This window comes from Rhineura floridana, chromosome 5, assembly GCF_030035675.1.
Source record: "Rhineura floridana isolate rRhiFlo1 chromosome 5, rRhiFlo1.hap2, whole genome shotgun sequence".
NCBI classification, from domain to species: Eukaryota; Metazoa; Chordata; class Lepidosauria; order Squamata; family Rhineuridae; genus Rhineura; species Rhineura floridana.
The window spans coordinates 97538595-97562332 of NC_084484.1; the positions used below are offsets into that span (position 1 = coordinate 97538595).

Genomic DNA, 23738 nt, shown 5'->3' on the forward strand with positions numbered 1-23738 from the left:
CTTGCTGCTCACCCACATTCCATATTCTGTCTTATTCATTGTCACATCTAGTCCTTTTACCTCCTACCCAAACATTTGTTTCCTAAACTTTGTCATCATTATCATTCTACCACCAGTTTGAACATACTGCTCATTGTATCAATATGGCTGCTCTAACTCCCTAGGAACTGTCAGGGCTTCCAGGTCCTAAGGGTCCAGAAGCCCTAGCAAACTACAATTCCTGGGGGGATATTTACTCAAGGAACCTCCTGTCAATAAAGCTTTTTGGCTAGAAAAAGTGCCAATGGGCAGCTCTCCCCAGGTTGATGCTGGGAGGTGACTTTTGGAGAAAGTGGGGCAATTGGAATGAGTTGCTCTTATTTATGAGCTGAAGCTGAATTCAAAGTGATTTTATTTGGGCCACAGAAAAGCTTGTTAACTGTTTAAAATTGTTTATTCATTCATGATCAATAACAACATCATCAGTGAAAGATTCAGGATTACAAAGATTCTTTTCATTAACTAAGTAAAGTTTACATCTGTTCCAGAATTACTTCTCCTCAATTCTTAGCCCAGGCCGTCTTTTCAAAGGTGTCCATGGTTCAATGGTGATTTACACCCATGTTCCAACTTAGCTGCATGTCTAAAGCAATTCCAGGCTGTTTGAAAACTGTTCATTTCTTTTCACAAACACTTTGTATGTGAGTTTTTCCATTAATGCCACTCTCCATATTTTTTGGAACCAACTGTCCAGTACATTAGTACACAATACCTTCCAGTTTTTAGCAAATGACTAGCCTAGCTGCTACAATTTTAAAAGAAGTTACCACTTCCAGTTTTGGTAGTTCCCTCAAATATTAACAACACTAAGCACATTTGGGAATGTGAGAAACTAACTGTGGGTCTGAAAGTAATGACTAGTTAGTCATTTTATTTGTTTCTTGAGAAACTGCTCCCCAATATGTTATAATTCCTTCACACAACAACTATATGTAGAAAAACATACTACACTCTCCACAGTCTCTTCAAGGTCACAGCCACACCATATATTTAATGCACACTTAGTTTCCTTTACCTTTTGCTGTAACTGGCCTTTTTTTTTTTTTTGCTGTACAGGTGTATAGGAACATAGGAAGCTGCCTTATACTGAGTTAAACCATTGGTCCATCTAGCTCAGTATTGTCTACACTGACTAGCAGCAGCTCTCCAGGGTTTCAGGTAGAACTCTGTCCCAGCCTACCTGGAGATGTCAGGGATTGAACCTCGGACCTTCTGCATGCAAGGCAGGTTCTCTACCACTGAGCTACAGCCCTTCCACAATATTTGTTTTCCCACAACAATTAGTAATGAGAAGAATGGATAGCCCTTGGCTGTGTCCTGAAACTGGTAGGAAGTTATACACTGTTCTTAAAATAAGTGAATGGAAAATATATACAAACCACAGTGTTACAAATTCCCTAGGTTCTTATGGAAAAATGAAATCAATAAACACAATGTTGTGCTTAAATTGCTGAGGTACTCAATACAATATGAGTTATTGTGTTATTTTCCCTCATGGCTTTCACTCCAATATTATGAATTTTCTGCCTTGGCAGCTAACTCACTCCAGAGCAAGCAATGAGATTAACCTTTTAACTTTACAGAATTAATTCATCTGTAGTTCATATAAGGAACCTGATACAACTAATATTAAGACAAGCTGGATGTGTTTTACAAAACTTGTTACAAGAATTTTGCTTAAACTATAAACTTTATCATTGCCAGCCAAGGAGTTTTGCTCAATCACTCCATAAATATTTGAAATGAGGTATAGCTTGAGGCTCTGTCCTATAAAATGAGCAATTAAATATTTACTGTCAATATTGTGATTAGCAATCACTAGCACTGTTGAAATTCTGCATCCTTAAGTATAGCAGCCTGCTCAAACTCAATGCTTCTTTCTATTGTCAAGGAAAAGAATTGTGCCAAGCTATTGCTATTTTTAAATAGGTATGAGTCAGTGAATTCAGGTGACATCTTCTTCTTCTATGTGAAATACAAAACTGAAGAGGAAAACATGAGGTAAGCTTACACAGGACTGAAACAATGTATAGTTATGGAACATTTGTTTCTCTGTGTCCCATCTATGTACAGTGTTCCATGGCAATATTTTGTTTGAACAAATGGAAAAACTAGACAACAACATAAAATTCAGTACATGAATATTCTTGCACAATTTTTGATCTACCAAGGAGAGGAGCCTAACACCCTTCATGGTAGCCCTAGGGCAGCCTTTCCCAACCAGTGGGCCACCAGATGTTGTTGGACCACAACTCCCATCAGCCTTAGCCAGCATTACCAATGGTCAGGAAAGATGAGAATTGTGGTCCAACAACATCTGGTGGCCCACTAGTTGGGAAACGCTGCCCTAGGGTCATCAATGCAGTGCCGATGGGCACACACACACCTGATAAGGCCTTCACTGGTGCCTGCAGTGTCACCCTCTCCTCCTGTTGCAATTAGGCTTGAAATAAATCTTCTATTGTAAGCAATAGAAGGCTTTGTTCAAACCTAATTATGGCCCAGTGTTGGGGCAGTCACAGCTTGAGAGGTAGGGATGGAAGGAACTGTCAATTTTGGTTCTCTCAATTTCTCATTTTTCCAATCTTAAATTCAAATGTTATTTCCCCTGTGTAATAAATGCTTATATATAAGTCTCTAGTCCAGCCTTTTTCAACCAGTGTGCCTCCAGATGTTGTTGGACCACAACTCCCATCAGCCTCAGCCAGCATTGCCAATGGTCAGGAAAGATGGGAGTTGTGGTCCAACAACATCTGGAGGCACACTGGTTGGGAAAGGCTGCTCTAGTCCCACATATCTGTAGAAAAAGACAGCAGATGATGCCTCCTTAATTACATTTTCTCATTAAGTGGACCTTGATGGTTTGCAGATAAAACAAAGGAAAATGCAGTTCTGGTAAAGATGTTGAATCTTTGGGTTGATGCACCAAGATTCACCAAGAATAGCAAAGAAATGCACTTATGATCATATATATATATATATGAGCAGTGAAACAAGAGAAAGACAACTTCTGCTTTGGAAAATGTGGTACTCAGATATTTCCTATACATGTGTCACATTTCTGATTTTTCTTAGAATGATTGGGTAAGCAGTAGTTCTTGAGGGAAGTACTCCATCATGATGTCCATTATAAGAAACCTATAAATGATACAGATCAAAGTATTTTAAGAAAACATTTCTAAATTATATTCATCATGCATAGCTCTGTTAAAAACGAAATGCTTGATCCAGTTAAAGTTAGCCACTACTAAAGCTGCAATCTCAAACACACTCACTAGACAAGCCTTTCCCAACCAGTGTGCCTCCAGATGTTGTTGAACCACAACTCCCATCAGCCTCAGCCAGCATTGCCAATGGTCAGGAAAGATGGGAGTTGTGGTCCAACAACATCTGGAGGCACACCGGTTGGGAAAGGCTGCACTAGACAATAAAGCTACAATCCTAAATCAATACCTGACTCTCGAGTTTATCAGTACCTAGAAGTGGGCTTCACTGAATTCAAGTGGGACTTACTTTTGAGGAAACACATATAGGATTCTACTGCAAATGCCAGTGAACTCAGACAGACTTACTTCTGAGTAAATATCCTTAACACTGTGTTGTAAATCTCATTAAAACCAATGGAAGAAGTTAGTTGCGTTTCATTTTCCCAAGACTGTTAGCTGGATCAGGGCCCAAAAATTGAGGACTGAAAGTGCAGACAATTCTGCTATTCTTTAATTGATTTGCCACATGAGATGGGTGTCAAATATTCACAAGATGGCATTTTATATGGGAATCAATTGCTTATATGTCTCATGACATAGATCAGAAAGAAGATATTTCATGATTTAATAGTAAGGGGCCAAATCAGTGAGCAAGTGGTATACATGCAGAAATGTAGGCCTCATTCACATTTTATTGCTGCTGAAAACCTACTGTTTTCAGTTTTGTTCCAATGGAAATTAAAATGAGTACTTGGTAAACAACCAGAGATCACAATGGGAAATATAGTAATAACAGTATTTTTATTTTAGTTTGTCTTCCAGTTGAGACTTTTTCTGTACCATTGTGACTCTTTTGCTTGAATCAGGGTTGGGAAACCTGTGGCCCTCCAGATGTTGCTGGACTACATCTTTCATCATCCCTGACCACTGGCCATCCTGGCTGGGGCTTATAACGGATTTGACCCATAGTGCTTGATATTTATTTATACAGTAAATCAGACATATGTTTTTCAACACACAAGAATAGCTCAGCTGCATCTATTGTAGAAGTTACTGGTCTCTAAAGAAGAGATACAGTAAATCTGTAGTCTCTTGGTATTTCACATTTATTTGACAATCTTAGCAATATATTTTATATATCAATTATTTAACAATCCACAAAGTGAGATATTAAGAAAATAAATGTGCCCAATATTGTTCTGCTGTACAGCTGCTAACACTTCAGAAAATCATCCGATAAATTCTTAGTTTGGTTTTAAATGCACAACCACTTTTTCATTCTACCATCTGGTAAAATCATACTGTAATATTGGAATTCACTGCTTACCATAAAGCAGATTGAAAAGTAGTAAAGCCATTTAAACTGGCATAAGTGAACAATAGTTGAGCCTACCTCCTTCCTATATAGGTATCAAGTTTCTGAATCAACATTTTCTCTTGGTGCTTCAGAAACATCAAGAGACTGAGCCACAGTGGCCTATTTCTACACTCTGCTATGCTTGATTAGGCCTTCTTATGTTATCACTGTACCTATATTGTTTCAGAATATTACAATTTGATCTGGCCAAATTTGTAAAAGAATAAAACCAAACCAACAGATTCTCAGATGTTCCTAAACTTATTTTGCCCCCAAACCCATCTTAACCCCAAAGAGGAGACCCACTTTTGGTTCTCTAACTTTCTCTCCTTTTCATGTAATTTCTTTCCTGCCTTTCCCACCATTTTTTCTTTTGTCTTTAACCCTAAAAATGTAAACCTTAAGCAAAAAGAAAATGTTGGTAGGCCAATAATACAAGCCATCTTAGATGAGGGGTGTGACTAAGCTGAGGATTCCAACACGCTAACTGTAGATCAATGTTCTAACCATTGACAACCTTTTTCACAAGTAAACAATCTCAGTTTGCTGGCCAGGAAGCAAAGTAAAATATTGGGCTGCCCAAATCACGCTCTCAGGCACTACAGACTATAAAAAGTAAAGTGTGTTAGTCATGAGTGAAATCCTAGCGAACCTTCATCAATACAACGAAGGCTCCAATATTACCCCAGATAATTCTGCTTCCTAAAAAAAGTGATCCTTTTGCATTTGTTCCTGCATTTTAAGGTAACTAAAATGCATGGCCTACATTAAACAACAGTTCAACAGACCTTGCTCATATGGTAAAATACTTTGATGTTAACAGGTAGGACCCAAAACTATAGGAAGGTCTGCTACATTTGAATAAGCATTTGATTGTTTCATGCTTACTGACACAGACAGAGGGGTCCCTTTTGCTGCTGCACCATGGTTTTGAAACATGACCCAATATCCTTTACCATGTAAAACATCTTCAAAACCAAGAGCTTCATTCATCAATTTGTCTTTAAGAATATAGCAAGAAATGAGATGACTAAACTAGCATTGCAGGTCTCCAGGTTTTGGGGGGTCTTCCCTGGGTCTCTGGGTGAGATACTCCAATCTCCAGTTTCTGGTCAGTCGGGGGACATGTCAACAGGCCCAAATCTCCCTTCTCCAGGAAGATTTAGGCCTGCTGATGCATCCTCCAGCTTTGGAGCTGGCTGCATTCTATTGGTGGGGTAAGGAGGAACTTCGCCATCAAACGCAGCTAGCTCTGAGGCCAGGAGGGGCTACAAATCTCCCTTCCCTGGGGAGATTTTGGCCCACTGATGCATCCCTGAGCTTCAGAGCTGGCTGCATTCAATTGGTGGGGTGAGGAGGAATGCACATCCTCCTCACGCTCAGCGTCACACCCTGCCCAGTTTCAGAACTGGCTGCATCCCATGGGGGGCAAGGAGGAGGAAGTTCCTCCTTATTCCCCATGAGATGCAGCTGGCTCCAGGGCTTGCCCCATGACATCACTAGGGCCCGCCCCTGAAATATCAGGGTTTGGAATGCTTCTGACCTGGCAACTCTAAACTAAACACCAATATGAACTGTTGGGTTGGCTGATTAACTGGACACACAAATACTTCTCTTCATGTCCAGCACCACAAAAGAAAATTGCAAATTTGTAGAAGCAATTTCGGATTAAACTTAAGTATGCGAAGCCAGTTCCAGTCATCTCAAAACTGGGATATAGATAATGATGTTCAGACAGTGAGACAAGCATTTCAACTACTGTAAGTATTCCATAATTACTGTTATGACATCAATGAGATGCATGATATGTGCACATCTGTTATTAGGCACATAATTCTGAACTTTTAATTTGCCAGATGGCAGCTCTTCAGATACTGATGCTATAGCAGTGTGAGGCAAGCCAGAGATCCTGTCAATTGTTACCCATCTAAAAAAAGAATATGCTAGGAAAATTGAAGGGTAAGTGTTTGTGTGTTTACTGTATGCATTTGTTATGTTTACTAACAGCCTTAGCTGCTGCAGATCAGAGATATAAGAACTGACTCTGCTTCTAGCAGTGAAAGTTTTTACGGCACCAAACATTTAATCTGCTTTTGCAATAGAATATGGGGCTCCTGTACCTTTAATACTTAAGTAGAAGTGAGAATTGCCACAGGCACAGCTTGTTACGCAATAGTCAGGAGGCATTGCTAGGTGCTTAAAAGAATTGGGGCACGAGTCCACACACTACTTTGCATATGTAAATTTATATGTATAGATGCTTCAGGGAAATTAATATGGCAAGATGGCCATGGTTCAGCAACATGTGCACAAGCAGTAAAGAAATGCTATGAGCCTCCCTTCCCTCTTCTTCTCCCTCACGACCAGGAGGACTTTGACAGCTCCCCCTACCCGCACCTTCTCTGATTGTGAGCTTGTTGAGTCATCCCAACCAGTGAAAGAGTGGTTTGTTATAAACCACAATCTCTGGTCTGGACGGCACAACAAGCCAATTTTAAAGGAAGGTAAAACTAAAAGGCACCAACATTCTTCTCCTGGTTGCGTGGACAGAGCAGAGGGTACAGAACAAAGTTGAGACCCACAGCAGTTCCTTCCTGCTTGTGCACATATTGCTAAACTATGATTGAGTGAGACATGCAAACTGGACCACGGCTCTGCTGCCTGCCTGATGAGGAGAGGCAACTATCCTCTGGGGGTGTGGGTGCTGTTTCACAAGGGGCTTTCCTGCAAAACAGCATTGCACAGAGTAAATTGACCCCACTCTCGGTTGGAGGGAGAGAACATGTATCTCCTTCCCCTGCCCCCAACACCTCCATATGTTTTATTATGGGTTTTTTTTAACCCTAATTAAATATGAGCACTGTCTCCTAACTTATTTGGGAGTGGCTCTGAGATGAGGCAGGTGCTTCCCAGGATGACCCAGGGCAGGTTGGCCTGATGCCCCCCTCCAGATTGGAGCCAAGGGGGCCGATAAGGGGGAGTTGTGCACAGGCCTACCATTTAACTAAGTTTGATTGGAAAGAAACACTTAGCATGTCAGGCATATTATGTAACATATACCAAGAAAGAATAAACATAAACAACAAGCAAGGTTATGAAACATGTTCTTAGAGTTCAAGGAATTAGACAGCAATCCAAAGCCAAGATCCACTGAGATGAGCGAGTTAGGATCTGGCAGGTCTCCAGCTCAGCTGGGGCTACACCTGCATAACTCCTTCATCCTGGCTCAGCCAAGGCTGGCATAGGTCCCATAAAAGGGGAGTTCCAGGGTTGTGGTGGCAGGGCCGGCCCTAGGATAAATAGTGCCTTAGGCAAGGAGTGCCTTCAGTGCCCCCCCATGGTCAGCTTTGCAGGGCCACCCAGCGGGTTTATTGAGCCTGATGCAGGGATGATGTTGGGGGCCCTGCTGCCGCCCCCTACAAGCACCATGCATGTGTGTACAAAGCTGGGGGCCACATGCAAGTATGATTACATGTGCAGCCTACATGTGAGAAATCTCGCCTGCAGCTCCTCTTTGCACTGGGATCTAGCAGAATGATATATGTTCTTTCTTTTTTTCTTACATGGGAGTAAGGGAATAGGGATTGAGTTGTGCTTCTCCTGTAAGTACCTCCTCCAGATTCCAACCTCCTTCTGGGAAAGCATTTTTTTCTGCTTCCTGGGACTCAGTCTCACAAATCTTCTGGCTGTGGTTTACTGCTAGCCTTCTCCACTACTCAGGAAGGATGGATTCCTCCCTTAAGTCCCGGACTCACACCATTCCTACACCTTTCCCCATAGTAACTGCCACAGAAAATTACTGTCCAGTGGCACCTTTCCTGGAAATCTTAGGTGGCATTCACTCATTCACTTGGGCCCCAAGTTACTTCTGTGACAAGAACAGGACATCTGCTTTGCCATAGAAAACATCCTTAAAGTCTTCCCTGTTCCTTCTCTCCTTACAGTGAACTCTGTAACCAGGACTACTTGGCCTTTCTGACCAATCTTATTTCTATTGCTGTCAAGACATTTTTTTAAAATTACCTTACTGTGATTGGTTTACTCTCCCTTACAGTTGGGCTGCAGGTCTAGCTAATAAGCAGGCCTCTGAATTCTCCCAAGGATACATTTTATAGCCAGCTTAAGCCTCAAACTCTTGTACAACTTTGAGTAGGTATCAGAAGAGCTGCTAAGTTACCACCCACTGAGTGGATCTGCACAGATCTGAGTGGATCTGCACTGGTGGAAACCTTTCTGACATTGATGGTGCAGATCTTTCTATTGAGCTGGGCATCACATTCTACCCCCTGGAAAAGGCTCACCATGAGATGCTCTGCAGTACATCCATGATATCAAAATGACTGATGTCTTCCCAACCATCTGGGCAGCAAATTATCCTGACACTTTTAGTTACAGTTGCAAGTGGCAAGCATAGCTTCTCAAAACTGAAGCTCATCAAAATGTTATGGCAGATGAGAGGTTCACATCACTTGCGGTCCTATCCATCAAGAATGACATTGCTCAAAACCTCGATCTTTCAGCCACTATGCTACAGTTTGCACAAGCAAAGCTTGAAAAGCCACATTCTGGGCAATGGCAGTGTACTATGCAACACAGCAGAACCATCCCAGGTTTTACTTCTAATATTTTTTGTTTTGTAGCAGTTCCTAGCATTCTTTATCTTAGAATATCCATTATTTTTATCTTTAAAAACAATAAAGAAAAATTATAAATAAAAAGGTATCCAGCTGGCCTCTTACTGCTTATGGGTTTACTTCATTATTATTTATAATAGTGCTTATAGTAGTTTATCATATTTGAAGTCCTAAGTGCTCAGTAACATTGCCTCAAAATAAAGCTGCGTTCCACTAATTTTTACCAAGCGTAAGTGACATCAAAGTGGAAAATGAAAAAGAAATATACTTTAAAGCTAACTGAAGGACCTCAGCTCAGTTTGATGCCCACCTCAGCTTGGCCCACCACTAAGGCCAGTCCTGCATGGTGGAACCATGTGAGAGGGGGTTTATACTGGATCCTAAACCTGTTCATCTGAATCACATGACCCGGCAACCTAGCAGAACTTACACCAGCAAAAAGGGTGATGTAAGTCGAACTCTATTTAAAAGGCTTGTTTTCCCTTTGCCAGGCTTGGGCCAGCTTGGCTGCAATAGTTTTGCAGCTGAACAGGGTTTGGATCTGGTATACTTTAAGCCAGTGTAAATTATGCTGGCTTCCCATAGTTACGATTGCTCTCTAGAATAGTAAATATGTTTTTAGTATGAGAAATAAGTAAGGATAAAGTATGAATATGGTGTGATAATTGTGATATAGTATGATAAGAGAAAACCCTATCAGATCATTATTTGCAGGGATCTTGGGATAAAAATCCTATAAAAGGTCCTATGTTAGTCTGTGAAGAAACTCACTCTCTTATCATCATCAAAGGGCTCTTCTGCCATCATAGACCACCTTTAAGCTACAGTAAGAACTCATCAAATAACTGGCCTGATCCACCAATCTTAGTAAGGTTTTATGCTGTGTTGGGATATTTTATTTAACATTTGTAAAATTGTTAAATTATTAGTATACAGATATGCACATTTGGAGTGTAATTGAACAAAATATATGATTGTAAAAGTGTGAATAAAGCCATTCAAAGGCATTCTGTGTCTGTCCTCCCTGGGTTGACTAGTGTGGGATTGCAGATGGAACCAGGGCCTTAAAACATCCTTGGTTGGTGCAATCAGGATTGCTGTTGACAAATACTTGACTGGCTAACACACCTTGAGGTCTTGGAAAGAAAAGCAAGATATGCATGTAATAAATTATTTCATGAACTATAATTTTGTGTAAATTTAGATTCTAGAAATTACCTTTGTATTTTAAATTCTATGTCGTCATATTTTGATGATTAAGTACAGACATAAAAACATGACCTAAATGCTGTGGGATTTAATGGGGGGGGAACTATCTACTAATTTCACTAGTTGTTAGAAATCTCATGTTCTCTTACAAAACATTTTTTAAAAAGAAAAAGTCAGAAAAGTAAACATATTTTGATTCATGAGACTTAGCTCATTTATCGAAGGGCAAACTAATCAAGAATCAGACCTAATTTGAGCAAAGAAGAATAGCAGTGCAATCGGCAGGAAGTCCCGCTGAGCAAGTAAGTCTCACTGAGGTAAGTAGGGTATAGAATTGCAGTGTGTGCAGCTCACATTTCCACACTGCGAGGAGATGGAAAAGTTGCAAAACCTAGTAACTCTGCTTACAGAAAGGAAGAGTGCAATCCAACTCCCAGCCACTGCCCACCAAGGCTTAATGGAGCAGTGGGGCCACCGCTGCATCTGCAGCCCTGCCACACATGCCAGCCACAGAGGAAGATGGGGCAGGCAAATTGCTGTGCTAGCCTGGAGGGAGTGTGGGACTGTGAATTGGACCTGATGCCATCACATGACAATAGTAGGGCCAGCTTGGAATCCAATAAAACCAAGCTGGATCAACATCTTATTTTAGGGCTTTCTGTTGGCTGGCACTGCCACTAGGGATGTGCTAGAATTCCACCCATTTTGGATTTGGTACCGAATTTTCTATAAAGTCACTTATTCTCAAACACTGAGGATCAGATTTCAATGTAGCGAATTTTTGAAAACTAACTTTTTAAAAAAAAAATGCCTCTAAAACATTGATTGTAAGAATGATAATTTATTGATATTTACTAGGTTTTGCAACTTTTCCATCTCCTCGCAGTGTGGAAATGTGAGCTGCACACACTGCAATTCTATACCCTACTTACCTCAGTGAGACTTACTTGCTCAGCGGGACTTCCTGCCGATTGCACTGCTATTCTTCTTTGCTCAAATTAGGTCTGATTCTTGATTAGTTTGCCCTTCGATAAATGAGCTAAGTCTCATGTTCTTAAACATCAATATTTTGAAGAAAATGTATTATTTTCTTTTAAAATATTGATATTGATATTCATATTTTTTCTGAGTTGAAAAAACTTTGGCTTGGTGAAAGCAGTGGCTAGTGGATAGAGAATGAACTCGAATCAGTGCCAGCCTGTGAGGTCAACAGAATGTTTTTGAACCAGCACTGGCCAGTGGATCCCATCCCTAACTGCCACTGCTGCTGGTGAACCCACCAGTTGCACTTCTGCCCATCCTCCTGTTTGGGAAGTTTGGATTGCACCCGACATTAATATCATGGACACTGGAGGATTCTTGGTAAAAATATTCTGTGGAGACCTCAGATTTGCTGGGTTGGGACTTCTGCTTTCTCAACAGTTGGGATTTCTGCTTCCTCATATTATCATAATCTTCAATAATAATAATAATTCATTTATGCAGAAGGCTGAACTCTGAGTGCCTTTGTCTTGGTGCCAGAATAAAATTGTTTTCTCTGAACTGCTTTCAGCCGCTATTGCTGTGACTGGGCCCCAATTTGTCAAGGTGTACTCTTTTTCAGTTGCACTCTGGGATACATATGCTGCCCTCTGGAATGTTGGAGCTGAAAATCTTTAGCCTTTGTTGGTTCAGGTTGGTGCATTAGCCTCCTTTTGTATTTATGCCAATCACCAGATTGCCTCCATTGAGGGTACACCTTTCTGGTGTAGCGATGTTTGCCGTTAGATTGCTGAATATGGGGGTGCAGTTTTAAACTATGTAGCTGGCGAGCCCTAGATTTGCGAGTCTTTGAGGAGACAGTCCTGAATCGTACTTTAGGGATCCTCCTGGATTGCTGTGCTGTACCTTCTTGTGATCGTTGATTAAAATGGTTAAAGGGTAGGGCAGGGGAGCTACGTTGAAGAGATTGCGATGAACTAGAAAACTGTGATGAGATCTGTGCAAGAAAAGGAAGCAGAATACGATAAACATGCAGGCTGTATTATCAGGAGTAGATACCCATTGCTTCTTGGCTACATCAAAGCCCTTGCATTCTAAAGGATGAAGCTCACAGCTTGGAGGCTCACCTGGACTTGGTGCTAACTTTTATCAGCTAAGGTTGATATACCAGCTATGACCCCCTCTAGAAAGGGCAGGCGTTACCTCAGTCACTCACTCATGCCCTAGTGACATCCAGGCTAGATTACTGTATGTGGAATTATCTTTAAAGATGGTTTGGAAACTTCAAAGGCAGCCCCATCCATGTTGGTGAGGGCAAGATGGTTGGAGCACATAACCCCATTGTTACGTGGACTTCACTGGCTGCTGGCAAGTTTTGGACCTCATTTTTAGATGCTGATCTTAGCCTATAAAGCCCTAAAGAGTTGGGAATCAGATAACCTAAAGGATCACCTTCACCCGTATCAGCCTACCCTTCAAGATAAACTTCAGTGGCTTTCCTCATCTGCCAATCTGTACAAAATTGGGTTGGTGGGCAAAAGAGAGAGGGTTTTCTCAGAGTGGCCACACAATTATGGAATTCCCTGCTGCACATGGCTCCTTCTCTGCAAGCCTTTAAATGGGAATGGAAGACTCATTTGTTTCTGATGGCCTTTGAGTAAAGGTGTTGTGGTCCTGGCTAGAGGTTTTGTGAACATTTAGCTGGTTTTAACTTGATTTTATGGGCTATGTATTTTACTATTCTATGGAAGCCACCTTGAGAGAACAGCCACCCTAAATGACAACAGTTACATCTTTTAAATAAATAACTCATAAGTGGATGAGAGCTCAAGGTTCTGTAGTATTACCCATAAGTGATTTTCCTAATTGTAACATCCCACAAACACAATAGACATTGTCTTGTGCAAGTGGGACCTCCCATTCCCCCTGCTGCCTCACCCCACCACCAAATCTGCTACAGAGTTGGAGTGCTCCAGAAGAATGGGAATCCCATGGTGTGCACTGGCGTGATGTTGGATCTTGCCTACTGTCTTGAGAACGCAGAGACTTTTCAAGTTAACAATATAATTCAACATTATACTGATTTGTTTTGCATATGATTCTTATGACTTTGCACTGTGTCTATCATATGGGTGGGGCATAATTACTCAGCACACTAAGAAATGACAATTTTTTCACAGAGAAAAATCCTGTTACTTTCATTCTGTAATCACATTCTGTGGGTTTGCCATTTCCGTTTACTCCAGCTTATCCATGGATAAATACATGATCTTGATATGAAATTCCATCCACAAATTAAATCTGTCTTCAGAAACCTCCACAGCACAATGGCTTCTTAGAGCCTCAAGGAAGCTGAAAGAATTGAATTCCAATCTCCATGCATGGGAAGGCAGATACAAGAGGCTTCACTTTCCATTGTCTTGTTCCATAAGTAGGATAAGGTATCTTCAGTCTTTCTTTTGTTTCACATTAAGAGGAAAAACTTTGAGGAGCAGGACAAAATATTAATCCCACAATCCTTTGCTTTCCCCTACTCTTGTATTTAAATAACGTGAAGCCAAGTGCTACCATTGTCTTAATGCAATGTTTTCCAGGAGTTTGGATACTGGTATCCTATAACAATATGTTTTAACTCCAAAAGAACAAAACAAAATTGCCATTAATCAGGAAAAACTAAATAAAAAAGGAAATGAAAATGAAAAGCAGGATTGTCCTTTTATACATTGCTTATTTATACTTCTGTTTTTTCTGCAGCAAGTTCCAGTCACCTATAAATGCAGCCTGCGACAAAATGTTGCAGTTTGGAGTGCTCCTGTGCACCATGTCTTCTTCCATGATATTCCTCTCGGTCCTCCTCACTGGGCTCTTTTTTGTCCTCTCCCTTTTTGCCTCTAATTATTCTTAATACTTCTGCAAATTCATGTTCCCTCGGCCTGCTGATACCTCCCTCTTGTGAGTGATTATCGCTGTTTTGGCTACATAAGGACAAAGCACTTGGAGAACAGAGGTTGCTATCAGCATATGTAACATGTGCACCTTTTCAGCAGAGATGGATAGACTCTCAACTTCAGAATAAAAATGAAAGCCATAACTCTTGAAAGATGATAACTGAACATCCGACTCCCTCTCAGGAATCCACTGGGGGTCTTATTTGATCTGGTGTGATCTCATGAGCTTAAGCAGCTTCGGAAGCATTCCACCTTGATTTTGTAGACCAAGCCATAGACAAATAGATACTGCTCTGCAGTAAAGTCATTGGTATATGCACAGTATGATCTCTCTCTATGAAGTCTTCTGTTCCACCACAGCAGAACCATCCAGATTTCAGTTGGCCTCTGGTCTGATTTGATGCCATGGGCAGAAATGCAAAAATGCCATCAAATTTCAATTTCCCGAAAGCAGCCTAGCAATATGCATCTACTGTCAACAACAAGATCTTCAATAAATGTACTGCCTTGTAATCTATTTGCAAGATGATTTTCTGGCAGCAGCAAATACTGTGACAGAAAGACTCATCTAACAGTGCTTCTTTCAAATTCATCCAACAGGGCTTCATGCACCAGACAATGTATGCTATGAATTGAATTCACCTGTTTCAAGGCTAAAGTTAAAGAAAGTAACCTTCACTTGTTTTTGTGCCTCAGGAAAAACAAAGGAGGGTTCATAAGATGCAAAAAAGCATTAAGTTTTGGCTAGTAGCGGACGGCATGCTGGGGCTCCACCACTCAACTGATCTGCGGTTGGTCATGTTTCTGTTGCTTACTCAGAGGCAGAGGGGGAGTGGGGAAGTGGCAGCAAGTTTGGTGTGGTGCAAATGCACCAACAGCAGTGCTCTGGTGCTCCTGCCGGTGAGTTTCCACCACGACCTCCTTGCCACTGCCTCATCCCTCCCCTTCTTGCTCCTAGTAAGCAGCAGCAATGCAACTGATTAGAGATCAGTAAGTGGCAGTGCCGCCTCTTGCTGTCTGCTACAGGTTTGGGCTAAGTGTATTTTTGGGAGACTGCCAAAATCAACTGGGCACCTACAGCCAGGAGAGCAATCTCCCAACTGATGTCATTCTTAAGACTTACTGCAAACAGTCTCAAGATTATTAGTACTGGGAGCTGAGTCATTTGGAGCTTGCCTGTGGCCCAAATTGACCAGATTTTTACACAGCTGGTGTGAAAAGGCTACAGTGCCAGGTGCCAACATGCTAGCAGCCTGACTACCGTGGTGGGCGATAAAAGGCCTCTTCGCTGGAAATAAAACGGTTGGAGGGGAGTCAGCAAAGGATGACAGTGAGAGGAAACCAAAGGATGACAGTGAGAGGAGACTTCCAGGGGGTGGGTAGGGAATCTTCCTTTCTTTTTGTATTAACTCCCATCCAGGGGAAGAAAGGTATGGAGGGAAACTGGATAGGTACTAACAGGTGGGCTTGAAGAGGCAAGTGCCCATAGCTTTGCCGATGATGAGGGGCCCTTCCCCTGGAATGTCTCAGCAGAAAGAAGGCTCAGGACACGTGACTGGCATTTGTGAAAGGGTTAGGGGTGGGCTGGGTACTTGGAGGCTCCCTATAGCTCAGCACAAGGGCATCATCACAATTAGTAAAGCTGGATTTTTTTTAAAGAAAATGATGGTTGCATTTAATATTGCACAAAAACCATTTCATTTCTTTAAAAAAGGAAATGTTACATCCATAAAATGTACCAAAAAACAAAGTAAGACAGAAGCAATTATTAAATTTTGATAGGGAAAAAACACAATTCGTCGAATTACTGTCTTGTTCCTTATGACAACTGTTACCATATTTTCAAATGGGAGAAAAAAAGAAATCCTACAGCATTTACTGATCAGCCCAGAAATTGATGTTGAGTTAAATCTAAAGTCATGCAAACACCTACAGGGAAATACTAATTTTTTTAAAGCTACTTGTTGATGCACTATGGTGTTAAAATAACACTGCTTTGTAACCTACACCATCATCCTGCAAAGCCACCTGAACTTACAGACTAGGTCATTATGAAATTGATCTACTTCATTCTTCATGATGCTTTATTGTTCCTGCAATTGCCTGACTCTCTCAATCAAGAGATAGCCCACAGTTAAGGTGACTTTGATCTGTTCTTTCAACACCAGCTGTTCTCAGCTCTAAATCAGACTGAAAAAGACATGCATTCCAAGAACGAACATGATAAAAGAAACTGACCCCTGTGTTACCCTGAGAGGGACAGTAATATCGAAGACTGGTCTGCTCAGACACCAATCAAAGGGAGAAAAAAATGGTGTTCAAATTTCTGGGACCTAATGGTTCAAAGGATACACTCCCGAGCAGGTCACTAGTCCTCATGAGAAAGTAAAAGTATCATCTTTCACAATATAGCTACATATTTTATAGTTTAGCATTCACCCATTGTCTCCTGCAATTCAGGAACACTAAGATAAGTCAGGAATGTTTACAATTCTTTCCATCTTGCTTGAATAACAAAGTGTGAAGTTATCCCAAATGTTTGTGTGCACTACATAGCCAGCTTGCCCTAAAGCCAGAGATAACAGTGTGGCCTGTGTTATGATAACACGCAGTGGATGTGTGGGTGTGAAGTGGACTGGTTGTGGTTGTGTCTGTTGAAGTTCACCAGCCAAAATATCTTACTTTCATGACTTCAAATTTCTTGTGATTATTTTTACTCCTTTTACTATATAGCACACATGTGATTTATCAATATAAAGTAGTGTTTGCTGTTACACAGGAAAGACATATAATAGTCTCCCAACATGCTTTTTAATGAAAAGCAGGTACAGGCGACAAATATTTCATAAGAGGACTAACAGAGAGGGAGGGGGCTTAACCATTTCCCCACAGTCCAGTTTCTTTTTAAAAACTACACTGAGCTGATTTTTTAGCATTTGATACAAAAGGATGTTGGGGAGGGGAATTGTGACTGGAAAAATGACCTGTGCAGAAATGACTGAAAACCTTTGTTATTTCTTAAATTGAAAGTGTGCTCTTTCTCAGCTGCTTTTCATTTTAACAACAACAAAAAAAGTCAGGAGGCTGTTACATGCCCAGCTTCCTGTTTCACCTTTAAAGTAAGCAAACATTAACTCTTAAAAAACATAATTGCTGACCTTTCGGAGGTCACAGAGCATATGAAACCATAGACCAATCAAGAGGATGCTATTATTTTGTAAATATTAATCTTTGTATCAAAACTTCTGATGTAAATTATATATTTTTAAAACACTGTTTTGCTGTGCCAAGAACAATTTGAAAAGAACATTCGGTAGGCTACGGAAATATTAAGGACAGAAGCTAAAATGCAAAATTCTTACATTTTCAGTCTCTTTAGAAAATGTGATTTAAGTCTATTACATTTTTATGCAATATGTCCTGATCTGTAAGGAACTTATTTAATTTACCTGTGATGTAGGGGTCACTTCTAAATCTTGTTTTGGACCATACAAGCTAGAGTTATCTGGAAAGAAAGAGGGAACTCCTGCAACACAGAACACAATATACAGGATAACTGTTATTGGCTGTTCAGAATAGCAGGAACTATCAATCATTTCAGAATACAAAAAAGCAGATGGAATTTCTTCCAATTTAGATGGAACAGAGAGATAGAGTGGGGTGTTACCTACATATTGATAACACCTCACTCCAAATCTCCTGATGACAGCTACCATATAGATGTTAGATAGTGTGGGGGACAACATGGAACCTTGAGGAACACCACAGCACAGCTCCCATGGTGCCGAACAGTAGCCTTCCAAAACTACTTTTTGGAAGCGGCCCTGGAGGTATGAACAGCACCACTGAAGCACAGTACCAACAACCCCCACCTCCCTGAGATGCTCCAGAAGGATAGCGTGGTCAACAGCAGCAAAAGCCGCTGAGAGATCAAGGAGAACGAGCAGGGTCACACTTCCCCTATCTCTCTCCCGACAGATGTCATCAACCAGGGCGACCAAGGCAGTTCAGTGCCATGGCAAGACTTGAAGTCAGACTAGAATGGATCCAAGTAATCAGTTTCCTCCAAGCATGCTTGAAGCTGGACCACTGCCACCTTCTCGAACACCTTGCCCCAAAAGGAGATATTTGCCACTGGACAATAGTTATTTAACATTTCTTGGTCCAGGGAGGTCCTCTTAAAAAGGGGACATACCATATCCTCCTTCAAGGCAGATGTTACCTTCCCCTTCCTCAGTGAAGCATTGATAACTCCTTGGACCCAGGTCCTAATCATGCAATCTGCCCACTTCTTTTTCAGGGTAACTCAGATTATAGGTAGTATTTTCAACAAGATTATACAGCAAGAAGAGTTTGTGTGGTCACTTCTCTTGCCAGAGGGTGCTCCCTTAGCAGTGCTGCCATCTCACTTTTGCTGTTTCATCACGGAGCACAGAATCAAATCAGTATATTTGGATGACACCATGCTGTCTACCATTTTAAAAAAATAATCAAATTTTTAAAATCCAATTAAGGTGCAGTTAATTTAGATACAGCTTACTTCTATCATATACGTCTGTTTAGGAATACTGCACATACCTTACGTGTTATTCATGGTTGCCATCCAAAAACCACTTAAAGCAGAGCAGGCTTAAGGAGAAGGCTTCAGATATGCATATATTATACTAATGCTTATCAGTTGTGCAGTACCTTTAAACATGGGGAAATACCAGAAGCCCTTGCCTAGGAAATGCATTAGTCTGCATAAAGGATTGTTGTGAGGAAAAACAGGGGAGGAGAGAACCACATACACTACCTTGAGCTCCTTGGAGGAAAGGTGGGATATAATAATGTAACAATAAAATACATAATAAATAAAATAAAATGTACACTTAAAGCTGCCCTTAAATTACTTCTAGAGGAAGCAGTTTATTGATTTCAGCTTTTTCTACTTGTTGTCATACACTGGCCACTAGCACATGCTGGTGCTGCTCCCCTGACCTCTGGACAGACATGTCACTGCTGCTTACCAGGAGGCAGGGGGGAGAGGGGAGGTGGCAGGGAGGTTGGCACAGTGCAAAGCAGTGGCAGAAGTGCTGGGTTGGCTCCACTGGTGTGTTTACACTGTGTTGACCTCACTGCCTCCTTGCCCCTCCTTTACCTCCCAGTTAGGGGAGCAGCACCCACTACTGACACTGGCTAAAACAGGCTTCACTCATTTTATCCTGCCTTTTCGAAACACTCAGTAGTACCAAAACATCCCACTATTCTAAGGAAAACTAATATGTAGGCTATTTTTGTTGGTCAGTGAAGCATGTTGTGAGACTCACAGACAGGGTTTTTAGCAGAGAGAGTGAAACCTGAAGCAGAAGGGTTAAGCTGTGAGAACAGAGTGCCAGACTGCCAAGGTCAGTAGCTGGCTGGGAAGCGTGATAAGGTGGGAGACTTGCAAAATCTCAGTGTGGGGGAAATGTCTGTGAAGAGAACTGTGTCTAATGTCTTTGCCTAGTAAAGACTCTTACAAGAAACTTGCCTGGCCTGGCCTATTCCTGTTCTAAATGCTCTTGGATTCCATCCTTGTATGATCTACACACGCACACACGCAACAGGGGTTATGGGCCCAGCTTATCATACATGGTAGCGGGTTCGAGAGCTGTTGACGTGACGTTGGTGCAGAGAGAACCAAAGTGCAAGTAAGAGGCAAGTAAGAGTGGGCAACATGGCTGTAAACCTGTTATCCGGGATGCCGATGGAGAGGCTGAGTGCTGTAAACTACTCCAGCTGGAAATGGAGAATGAGAGCAGTTCTGATTAAAGATTTGAATGATGTCGTAGAAAACCCCCCTCCGGCAGCTCCTTCAGCAGCGTGGTTGAAGAAAGATGAGAAAGCGAAGGCTTTTATTACTCTGGGGCTGTCTGATTCACAACTGTTGCTGGTGAGTAATGAGCCGACAGCTAATCAAATGTGGGAGAAACTAAAAGCCGCTCATGTACAGCAAACTGCGGGGAGCAGGCTGTGTTTAGCAAGGAAACTTTATCAGATGCGTTTTACAGATGAAGTGACTATGACAGAGCATCTGGCTGAATTTCGGGGATTAAATGCTGAGCTGCAAGATAGAGGAGTGCATCATAGTGACATTCAGATGGTCTATATCCTGTTATCTTCATTTGATCAAAAATGGGACGTAATGGTCTCGAGTCTGGAAACTTTACCTGACGGACATCTGAATTTGGACTTTGTGGAACAGAAACTTCAACAAGAGTGGAATAGAAGACAAGAGAATAAGAAAACAGAGATAAAAGAGACTGTGACTGTACAACAACAACAAACTCAAAGAAGCAGGCAAGAGAATAAAATATGTTACTTTTGTGGGTCACGTGGACATATACAGAGACATTGTTTAAAGAAGAGGAATAACAGGGACTTTGAAAGTCAGAGAACAAGCGTGAACTTTGTTTCTAAGGAGGACAATAAACTAATTAACTCTAAGTGGCTTCTCGACAGTGGAGCGTCTAATTGCCTAATCACAGACTCTAGTTTATTTTACACTTCAAAGCCGACGCAGGAGAAGCTTTATCTGGCTGACGGATCGACTCAGGACGCGATTGCAACAGGCACTCTCAGGTTATGTAATTTGGGAACTATTTTGACAGATGTATTACTGGTGTCTGGTTTAAAATATAACATTCTATCAGTGAGAAAATTGGCTCAAATAGGTTGTAAAGTTACATTTGAAGGGGATAGATGTTTTGTGAGAAAGGATGGTGAAATATGCATGCAAGGGAAATTACAGAACCAAATGTTCATGGTTGAGTGCAATCTTGATAAACCCATGTGTGCTTGGATAGGAGTTAATAAAGATAAACATGATAATTGTTTCCATGAATGGCACAGAAAACTGGCACACGCACATTTCGAAAAGATACAAAACACCCCAAAACATAGTCAAGATTTGAAGTTAACACATTGTGAGCATGTGGATGAATGTGAGGTATGCTATAAAACAAAAATGACTGTGACTCCGGTAAATAAGAGCTGTGAAAGCACGACCACTGAACCTTATCAGCTCATACATGTGGATTTGGCTGGACCTTTTCAGTGCTCAAAAGGTGGAGCAAGGTTTTATTTAGTGATTGTGGATGATTTCTCCAGATTTACACATGTGTTCTTATTGAAAAAGAAAAGTGAAGCGGAAGAGAAATTAAAGACATTTATACAGAGAACAGAGACACAATATGGGGTTGTTATCAAGAATATCAGGTCAGATAGAGGTGGAGAATTTACCAGTAATTCATTTAAAACATTTTTGGAAAAGAAGGGAATAATACAGAGTCTCACTGCTCCCTTCAGCCCATCCTCCAACGGAACTGCAGAGAGGAGGAACCGGTCATTGCAGGATTCAATGAGAGCCATGCTAGCAGATGCTGATATGAATAATACTTATTGGGGTGAATGTATTCTGTACACTGTTTATATTCAGAACCGTCTCATGCACAGAACAATAGGCATGTCTCCATATGAGAAACTGACAGGAAGAAAACCCAGGGTGAAACACATAGAGCGTTTGGGGGCAAAATGCTGGGTACATGTTGCAAAACAGTCAAGAGCTCAGGCAGGACGCATTTTGGGATTTCAGAATTCATATTACAGAGTTTGGTTGCCTGAGAAACAACAAGTAGTGTTAAGCAGAAGCATAAAGGTGATAGATAAACCTTGGAGAGACAGTCAAACAGTTATCCTAGATAGTGCAAGCAAGCAGGAAGCAGCAGATGTTCCTTTTGGGCAGCAAATTCCATTAAGAACTGCATTGACTGATCTAATACACGGTGGCAAACGTACTGTAAAAAGACTGAGAGGAGAAGACATGGCAATGCAAGATACAGAAATGCCAAGTACAAGTGCAGGAACAGGTGCAGGTCCAAGTAAAATAGAGAGTGAGGAAGAAATGGAAATAGATAATGTTAGAAGATCAGAAAGAAAAACGAAAGGTCAACCACCTCAGAGATTCACATTTAATGTTACACATAAAAATGATGAGACAGATGAATATCCAGTAGAATGGGAAAAAGAAGGACCAATAGATAAAGAAACAATGGATCTCATGTGGCAATTTTGTGTTGAGGAATGAAATATAAATGTATTATCAAATAAAAGTGAACTAAACATAACATTGTGAAACATGTGTGAATAAAGAAATAAAGAAACAAGAACTGAACTGAAAATGTAAATAGAAACTGTAAGAAAACAAACCATGTACTGATATGTATTGTAATGAAAAGTTAATATTGTAGAAATGTAATAATTGTAACATGAAGTTTTGTAATCTGTGAGTCTCAGGTGGGGGCTGTTGGTCAGTGAAGCATGCTGTGAGACTCACAGACAGGGTTTTTAGCAGAGAGAGTGAAACCTGAAGCAGAAGGGTTAAGCTGTGAGAACAGAGTGCCAGACTGCCAAGGTCAGTAGCTGGCTGGGAAGCGTGATAAGGTGGGAGACTTGCAAAATCTCAGAGTGGGGGAAATGTCTGTGGAGAGAACTGTGTCTAATGTCTTTGCCTAGTAAAGACTCTTACAAGAAACTTGCCTGGCCTGTCTTATTCCTGTTCTATGCGGCTCTTGGATTCCATCCTTGTATGATCTACACACGCACACACGCAACAATTTTCTGGCCATCAAAGCACTCCAGAACAGTATTTCAAATGCATGGGTTATGTATATACAATTCTCCCCACACACAATTTTTACTCACCTGCCACTTGCTCAGAATACTCTGTTTCCTCAGGACTGTAGGCATAATTTGCCTGTCCACTGTGTCTCATTGTCTCCAAATTTCTATCAGTAGCTTTCTTTTCTGATACCTTTCTGGAAAATAAAAATTGCTTACATTTGAACCCATGTTATTTGAGATCTGTCTGTGTAGCTCTAGCCTGAGAGCACTTCCCTCAGTTTTTCAGCTTTATAGCAGAGAGCCAATTTAAGCAGACACTTAAATTGTCCACTTAACCACCAATAAACTCTATGAGTTGATATATGTTTTGTATAGTTAGTGAATGATACCACGACAGAGAACTAAATCTAATTCACTAAAAAATCCGATCTGAGCGGCTTTCACATCAGGTGCTACTTGCAAAAGCAGCTCAAAGCCTTCAGCAAACAGTTTCTAACTAACTAACTAAAGAATAGCCAGGGCTGTTGTTAAACTGTTTTTAAGTATTAGGATTTAATCTGCTTTACAAGCTCATTCTATAGATCAGCTGTCACAACAAATGCAGCATCTGGTGCCAGGCAAGAGGAGAAAAGCTAACTACCTCTGTTGTTTACCTGTACAACTCCTATTCCTGTGTATTTACTAGGAAAGGCATGATGGGGATCTGCTGCCTTTGCTTTAG

General features: G+C 41.1%; 1 protein-coding gene across 5 annotated transcripts in view; it reads right to left on the reverse strand.

Annotated features, from left to right (window-relative positions):
• Window positions 1–411: 411 nt before the first annotated feature.
• Window positions 412–23738, reverse strand: part of IGSF5 (immunoglobulin superfamily member 5) — a 51040-nt gene continuing 27713 nt past the window's right edge. For 4 of the 5 annotated variants that reach the window (XM_061627619.1, XM_061627618.1, XM_061627616.1 and 1 more), the window contains 3 exons: window positions 23099–23211; window positions 17824–17900; window positions 11475–12423 (listed from right to left, as the gene is read on the reverse strand). In XM_061627619.1, the coding sequence (XP_061483603.1) occupies window positions 12028–12423; window positions 17824–17900; window positions 23099–23211 (586 nt within the window). In that variant the 3' untranslated portion in view covers window positions 11475–12027. Of the gene's footprint in view, window positions 3178–11474; window positions 12424–17823; window positions 17901–23098; window positions 23212–23738 lie in introns of those variants that run through there. The other variant, XM_061627617.1, reaches the window with a different exon arrangement.